The sequence below is a fragment of the Rhincodon typus genome, chromosome 44 (assembly GCF_021869965.1).
Source record: "Rhincodon typus isolate 14 chromosome 44, sRhiTyp1.1, whole genome shotgun sequence".
Classification (NCBI taxonomy): Eukaryota; Metazoa; Chordata; class Chondrichthyes; order Orectolobiformes; family Rhincodontidae; genus Rhincodon; species Rhincodon typus.
The window spans coordinates 1,927,596-1,936,295 of record NC_063375.1 but is presented as its reverse complement, the minus strand read 5'-3'; the positions used below and the strand labels follow the sequence as shown (position 1 = coordinate 1,936,295).

Here is an 8,700-nt window from a genome sequence, read left to right as displayed (position 1 = left end):
TGTGTTACAGTGAGGGGTGTGGGGTGTATCAGTGTGTTACAATGAGGGGTCTGGGATACATCAATGTGTTACAGTGACAGGTGTGGGGTGTAACAAAGTGTTACAGAGAGGATCTAAGGTTTGTCAAACAATGTTATGATTGAGGGTTTTATGAGTATATCATTGAGGTGTATAGATGGTTACTTATCCTATCATGTAATGTAATTATGTCAGAATAGTTGATTGAATTGAACTCCATGAGCTGTTGCTTCAGGCACATACGGTGACATACTGCCCCTCCATCCTGCCGAAGTAAGAGCGCTCCCATTCACTCATCAACGCAAAATGCACGGGGCGTTGGCAGTAGCTGCAGGTTGCCGAGGACATTGACTGGATGGGGAGTCCCATCTCCTTCCAAACGTCAACCAGACAATCTGGAAAATAGAAGAGACAACTTAATGAGGAGCAGCAAGAGGAACTGGGATTATTATTATTAAAACAGTGAAGGTTACAAGGTGCCCTGATTCAGGGACTCAAAATTAAGAGGGACTCTTCCATTAGTATTTGAGGATTAAATCTTTCCACTAGTCGCAAATCATTAACTGGAGGGCTTCATCTGAATTGATCACACAAAGGATGAAGGAAGAAGTTGTGGTATCATTATTTGATAGTTACTTGAATATGCAATGTCTGACCAAGAATGGCGGCAATAATGGACTCCAGGATAGATTTAGAGAAGTGGAGAGATATTTCAAATAAAGAAGAACTTACATTTCTACAACTCTATCCACAATCTTAGGACTTGCCAAAGTGCTTTTATAGTTGTTTAAGCACTTTTGCAACACAGTCAGGTTATTGTAGGCAAACCTTGGCAATCTGTACAGCAATATTTTACAAAGAGGAACCAACCATCAACCAATCTATATTCATGTTTCTGCTGGTGATATTGGTTGAGGGAAGAATTTTAGGCATAGGAAACCAAGCTTTTCTCTGAGTACTGGCTGTGGAATCTTTCACATCTCGCTGAACAAGCAGGCAGGATCCCCCTTATCCAAACATCTCAGACAACGCAGCACTCCCATAGGTATACACTGAAGTATCAACAATAGATTACAAGCTGATAAGCTGATTTTGGTGTTGGTAATACTCAGATGTTTAATGTGTGAAATATATTACCTTGTTCACTTTGACAGTTGAGACAACGTTATAGAGGACTGTCAAACATCTAGTATTGGCTTATTTGTAACACCCTGAGCCTTAGGGAATGCTCCCTCGATACCCATTCTGGCTATTCCTATACAGGTAGTTCTGCTATAACCCATGTTTTGCTAGTATGAATTGGCTGTAACGCGATTGATGAATAGTGGACGCTGTTTGGATAACACAAACTTTCTGCTGTACAGGTATAGCGATTTTCTATAGCCATTTCCCTATGACACAATTTGCTGTAGCGTGATTTTCTATAGCACGAAGCCACACAAGAACGCAACTATCGTGTTATAGGAGAACTATCTGTACATCAATGCAGTACATGGCTGAATACCGCATTCCAGTGTGATCCTGTTGTCTTGTTGCAAACAGCAAGGCTCCTAGAAAGTGGACAGGAACAGAAAATCCTAAAGAAAATTCCCAACCCAGGGTCACTGCCACCAATGTACGTGCCTCTCACTGACAATCCCTCAGTACATCAGTACATTGTCAGACACCACAAAGTGTCACTGGGGCCTCCCTCCATCACCTCAATCCAATACTACTGTTACTCACCCACAAAGTGATCCATCATCCGGGGTTCATGATGTGGGGATGGAGCGAGTCGTAGGAGCTCCTCTCCCCGGGGAACAGTCGGGTAGTTAATGGCCTGCAGATAGATATCATGTCGACGCATCATGATGTTGCAGATCTCGGTGTTCTTTGCAGCATCACACACCTTCAGTGGGGGGAAGCAGCAGCCAGTTAAACCTGGTTAGCATTTCCCCTCTCAGATCTTATCCTTCCAAAATATGACCCAGCCATTATCCACAACCCTCTGTTTATTCAGTGTCCAGGCCATTGTCACACTTCCTGATAATCTTTTCACTTTCTCAGTTGCAAAACATCTCCTAGCAGTCAGTCTCAAATCTATTTTTGCACCCTGACCATTTTCCCCTTGCCGCTTTGAGCTATTTGGGAGTAATATTCTAGCTCTAATTTATTCTGTGTAAGTCTCATTTTTCTCTTAAGGTTGCTTTTTTGAGACATTTCCTTTGGGAAGTTGAATAGCCCTTGCATATCAAGTTCTTTCTGCATTTTTTATCTGATGTTGGGATTCTTCTGTCTAGTTCCTCAGTGTTGTGGTGATTGGTATGTGTCCCTGATACTCCAGGTACAATCTGACCGGGATGCTGATATTAATATAGGAAGTAATATGCGCTATGGATCAAGTAGAAGTGATGGATATACTGTACTTACTGTACTTAGATTTCCAGAAGGCATTGATAAAGCACCATACCGAAGGTTATTGTGGGAAATAAAAGCTAATGGTGTAGGAGTAGCATATTGGCATGAATGGAAGATTGACTGGTTAACAGGAAGCAAAGAATAGGCTTAAATTGGTCTTTATCAGGTTGGCAATGTGCTAGGTCCTCAACTGTTCACAATTTATGTAAATTACTTGGATGAAGAGATGGAAAGTATGGTTGCCATATTTGTTGATGATGCAAAGCTAAATTGTGAAGAGGACATAAGAAGGCTACACAATCCTTCCCATTCAGGGTAGCCTCTATCATGATGTGTGGCAACCCCATGTGCTAAATGGGACAGACATCAAACAGATCTGGCAACTAAAAACTGGCATCCATGTGGCATTGTTGGCCATCAACAGCAGCAGTTGTGTATTCAACCACAATCTGTAACCACATGGCCTGGCATGCCCCTATTCTACCATTGCCATCAAATTGAGAGATTTTCACTGGTTCAATGAAGACTGCAGGAGGGCATGCCAAGAACAGCACAAACTAAAAATTAAATGCCAGCATGGTGAAGCTACAACAGTGGGCTGCCTTTTTGCTAAATGGAAGAAGCTGCATGCAATAGACAGGGAAAAGCGATCCCACAATCAATGGATCAGATCTAAGCTCCTTTCCAAAAGTGGGGTGTCCAGAACTGTATACAGTAATCCTAATTCTAATTCTTCTCCAAGGAAAGCAGCCCCAGCCTCTCCAATTTATCTTCATGACTGAAGTGTCTCATCGCCGGAACTATTCTTGTAAATCACGTCTACATTCATTCCAGTACATTCACATATTCCTATTGTGTGGGACCCAGAACTGTACACAACACAACTGAGGTTGATCAATGTCTTATATAGGTTCAACACGACCTTTATGCAGTTGTACTTTATGGCCTTGTTAACAAAACCCAGGATAATGCTTTGTGGACCAGTCCTGCCACATTCAATAACGTATGCACGCATATAGGTCTCTATATTCCTGCACACTGTTCAGAGTAGTAGCCTGTTTATTTTACTATCTTTCTCCATGTCCTTTCTACCAAAAATACATTTCCTCACACTTCTTTGCATTGAACTTTATCTGCCACCTATCTGTCCATTCCATCAACTTGTCAATGGCCTTTTGAAGTTCAACACAGTCCTCATAGTTTACAATATTCCCAAGTTTATTATCGTGTGAAAACTTTGATATTGTCCCCTGCACTCTAAAGATCTCGAACATTAGTAAAAATCAGGAAAAACAAGGGTTCCACGACCAACCCTGGGGAATTCCAACATAAACCTTCCTGAAAAATATCTAGTAACTATTATTCTATTTCCCATCCTTCAGCTGACTTTATATTCATGTTGCTACTGTCCTTTTTTTCCTGTGAACTATAACTTTTCTCACAAGTCTGTGATGTGCCAACGTACCAAATGCCAAAGTCCAAGTACACTACATCAATAACATTACTCTTATCAACCCTCTGTTACCTCTTTAAAAAACTCCAGCCAGTCAGTTAAACATGATTTTCCCATGTTAGCTCTCTGTAATTAATGCACATTTACTGATTATTGTTTCTAGAAATTTCCCCACTCCTGAAATTAAATTGGCTGGTCTGTTATTGTTAGATTTATCCTAACATCGTTTTTTGAACAAAGACATAACATTTCCAATGCTTCAGTCGTCTGGCACGATCCTCACATGATGGTGGGATGACTGGAATGTCATTCAGAACCAATAGATATTGGCAGACAAGAGGGTCTATTCGAGCTGGGTTAATAGGTACAGTTAGTATAGATTATACTGTGGGTGAGAGTGTGGTGTAACAGTATGACACTGGTTGTCCTTTGCAGTTATCCCGGAGACAGTCTTGTGTTTTAGTAGTTCTCCAATGAGATTGCCCTTGCACAACCTGTGTATCTGGTTCTATCATGAGATTATCCTGGGAGCAGCCCTGTGACTCTGGTTATATTACCCTGGGGATTACCCTATGACACTGAGTATAATAGCATGATAACCCTGGGGATAGCTCTGAGTCATTTGCTATGCAGTGAAATGACTCAGGTGTTAGCCCTGTGTCATTGATTAGAAAGCAAGATTGCCCTGGGACACTCCTGTTTCACTGTTTATGTAGTGAAACTACCTTACGTCACTGGTTACACAATGACATTATCCCTGTACCACCCTGTGTCTCTGGTTCTATAGTGAAATTACCCTGGGAACAACCTTGTGACACTGGTTATAGAGTTCGAGTTTAACCTGGGTCAGCCCCATGTCACTGGTTATACTGTGAGACTATTCTGGGACAACACTGGTTATACAGAGAGATTATTCTAACACTTCTGTGTTGCTGGTAATACAATGAGGGTTACCTTGTGATAGTACTGTGCCATTGATTATACAGTAAGACTACCCTGGGGACAGCCCTGTGTCACTGGTTATACAGTGCGATTACCCTGGGAACGGTCCTCTGTCAGTGTTTATACAGTAAGATTACCCTGGAGACAGCCTTGTGTTATAGACACAGAAAATAGGAAAAGAAGTAGGCCATTTAGCCATTCAAGCCTGCTCTGCCATGTTCATAGCTGATCATCCAACTCAGTACCCTTTTCCTGCTTTCTTCCATATCCTTCTTCTCCCTTTAGCCCTAAGGGCTATACCTAACTCCTTCTTGAAAACAGTCAATGATTTGATCTCAACTGCTTTCTGTGGCAGAGAATTCAACAGGCTCACAACCCTCTGGGTGAAGAAATTTCTCCTCAGTCCTAAATGGGCCTACCCTACATCGTTAGACTGTGATCCCTACTTCTGGACTCCCTGGTACTTTCTTCTGTAGCCAGAACATCCTTCCCCAGATAAGGAGACCAAAACTGCACGTAATATTCCAGGTGTGGTCTCACCAAGGCCCTGTACAATTGCAGCAAGACATCCCTAGTCCTGTATATGAATCCTCTCGCTATGAAGGCCACCATACCATTTGGCTCCTTCACTGCCTGCTGTACCTGCATGCTGACTTTCAACGACTGGTGTACTAGGGCATCCAGGTCTTGTTGCACTTCCCCCTTTCCCAAGCTGTTGCCATCAGCTACAAAAGTGGATAACCTCACATTTATCACAATGCAGTCACGCTGTGACAGCGCTGTGCTACTGGTTGTACAGTGAGGTTACCCTGTATGTCTGGTTGTAGAGTAAGACTACCCTGAGGAAAGCCCTGTATCACTGGTTATACAGTGAGATTATCCTGTGACACTTGTATATATATAGTGAGATTATCCTGGGACACCCTGTTCCAATGGTTCTGTGATGAGATGGTACTGCCCAAGATACTGATCACTTACTCGTATGGGGATGATGTGACTAGGACAGTTGATAACTGGCAGACCTGCGTCCATCAGCAGTTGCCGCATGTACTTGACATTGCGCTGATGAGACCGACGCAGTGCCTGACCTTCCTCAGTCTTTAAGATACGCACAGACTCCAGGGCGCCTGCCAGCACCATCGGTGGCAGTGCTGTGGTGAAAATGAAGCCTGCGGCATAGGATCTTATTGTATCGATGAGTGAGGCTGTGCTGGCGATGTAGCCACCCACGCAGCCAAAGGCTTTACCTGGAAAGGAAAAACATTCAACTTTCAATTTCATCCCTGAGTTGGACAGTAAATATCTGGTAGACAAACAGGAGGCTGGAAGAACACAGCAGGCCAGGCAACATCTGGAGGAAAGGAGCAGTCAACGTTTCAGGTATTACCCTTCTTCAGTCTTTGGATTCCAGCACCTTCAGTTTTTTTTTAAGTTCTAAGTAAATAGCTGGCCCTGTGTCATACTATTGCACATTCACCAACTGAAAACCCCAGCTTCCTCATCATGTACTTCGTCCAAATCCAATTTTCCCTTCTCAGTGGCTATATACTACCTCCAACATATCTTTTTAGCCATGTTGTTGGAGGATTGATCACTAATTGTCATGTTTAGCTTTGAAGAGAGACTAGATAGATGGGTGTTTTCTTCCTTAGAGCAGAAAAGGCTGAGAAGGAAACTGATTGAGGTGTATAAGATTCTGAGAGGCATAAATAGTGTAAATAGGGAGAAATTTGTCCTCTTAGTACAGGGGTCAATAACCAGGGAGCAGAGTTTTTAGGTAAGGAACAGGAGGCTTAGGTGAGAGGGGAAAGATTTAACTTTTAAGATTTAATTAATCCTTCACTCTGGCTGAGTCCAAATCCTGGAATTTCCTACCTAATGGCATTGAGGGTCAACCCACATCTGGTGGACTGCAGCGGTTCAAGAAGGCAGCTTACCACCACCTTCTCAAGGGCAACTAGGGATAGGCAAGAAATGCTGGCCAGCCAGCAATGCCCACATTCCACAATTAAATAGGAAAAAAAGGATCTAAGGGGCAACTTTTTCACGCAGAAGGCGGTGGGTGTATGGAACAAGCTGCCAAAGGAGGTGGTGGAGGCTGGTACAATTACAACATTTAAAAGGCATCCGGATGGATATGTGAATAGGAAGAATTTAGAGGGATATGGGGTAATTACCGGTAAATGGGACTAGATTATTTTAGGGTATCTGGTTGGCATGGACAAGTTATACCAAAAGGTCTCTTTCCGTGCTGTACATCTTTATGACTCTTAAGTGATTTGAGGAAAACATTTTTTTTTCACTCAGAGGTTTGTGGATATCTGGCACTCACTACCTGGAATGGTGGTAGAGGCAGGAAACCTCAAGATATTTATGAACTATTTGGATGCCAACTTGAAATGCCATAGCATGCAAGGCTTTGAGCCAAGTGCTGAAAATGGGATTAGAATAGATGAATGTTTGACGACCGGGGCAGACACAATGAGCTGAAGGGTTCCTTTCCACATTGTAAAAACCCTATGACTGGAACATCGTTGTGACAAATAGATCACTAGGAAAGAGTCTTGATATTGAGCACCAATTATCTATTTAACCACACTACAGGCAGGGCTGCATGTGTCCCCAAACAAACAAAAACAGAAATTTCTGGAGAAACTCAGCAGGTCTGGCAGCATCTGTGAAGAGAAAACAGAGTTAATGTATTGAGTCCAGTCACCCTTCTTTATAACTTCAGAACTGCTTGGGTTTCTTCTTTGGTATCCTTGTAGCAGGCACAAACAGAGAGGGACCAGGTCCAGAAACCATCCACCCTTTTAAGTCAGAGGTAGCGAGGCTAATTGCAACATTCCACTTTCATGAGTTTCTTTACTGTAAGGAGAATAATCACACCTTCTCTACTGACCCGAATCACTGAAGCCCCACACCTCTAGTTCAATTCTACTCTGTCTCCAAGGCCGTGACACTCTTCATGACCAGAATTGGCTACAATACTGCCATGCAGTATTTTATCAAGGTTTAGCCAACCTTCTGCTCTCTGCCTCTATATATAAACCAAAAAACTCCATATTCCTTTTTAATAGCTTCCTCAACTCAAAGATTTGTGTATGTATATCTTAGACCTCACCGTTCCTGTACCCTCTTTAGGTTATAAGATATTCTGTTTCATTCTTTCTACCAAAGTGCATCACTGCATGCATTGCATTACATCTGCCATTTTCTGCCCATTTCATCCCTCTACCCATGGCCTGAAGTGTTTCATGTTTAGCTTTTCTCAGAGCTTCTGAACATTTGTGAATTATTCCCTGTGTACCAAGTCTGGGTTGGAAAGAAATGTGGAAAAAAAATTAGTCGTCATAACGTAACCCACTGGAAACGCTATTATATATTACCCCTGCACCCCCCCACTTCACCAATTTATTCACCAATACCCATTTACCACAGAACTCTTCTTTATCCTTCAGCCAATGATATGTTAATGCACTAAAACTCATGAGATTTCATTTTGTGTGAGATTTTTCTATACAGTACTTAGGTACCTTTGAAAGTTCACCTTCGCAACATCAACCATTCTGTACCGTGAGCTCTTAATGTTACTGCATCAAAAACACTGTCTAATTACTTCAATGTGATCAATTATCTTTGACGAATCTGTACTAGTTTCCTGTGCTTTCTAGGTGCTGATTAATTTTACCACGGATTATTGTATTTAGATGTTGCTGTAGTCAGGCTAATTAGCCTGTAGTGACCTGCTTTACGCATTTTCTTTTTTAATCAGAGATGTAATATTTACAATCCTGCAATCCCGTAGCATCACTTTCATTTCAAAGGAGCACTGGAAGGATGTCCGAGACAACAAGGTGCAGGGCTGGATGAACACAGCAGGCCAAGCA

At 42.3% G+C, this 8,700-nt stretch overlaps 1 protein-coding gene across 1 annotated transcript in view; it reads right to left on the bottom strand.

Annotated features, from left to right (window-relative positions):
* alas2 (aminolevulinate, delta-, synthase 2) overlaps positions 1 to 8,700 on the bottom strand; it is a 50,172-nt gene that overhangs the window by 1,472 nt on the left and 40,000 nt on the right. Inside the window, exons 8-10 of the mRNA XM_048619952.1 lie at positions 5,789 to 6,057; positions 1,744 to 1,906; positions 1 to 413 (exon numbers count right to left, since the gene is read on the bottom strand). The exon at positions 1 to 413 is cut by the window's left edge and continues 1,472 nt beyond it. Of these exons, the coding sequence (XP_048475909.1) occupies positions 250 to 413; positions 1,744 to 1,906; positions 5,789 to 6,057 (596 nt within the window). The 3' untranslated portion in view covers positions 1 to 249. The remainder of the gene's footprint in view (positions 414 to 1,743; positions 1,907 to 5,788; positions 6,058 to 8,700) is intronic.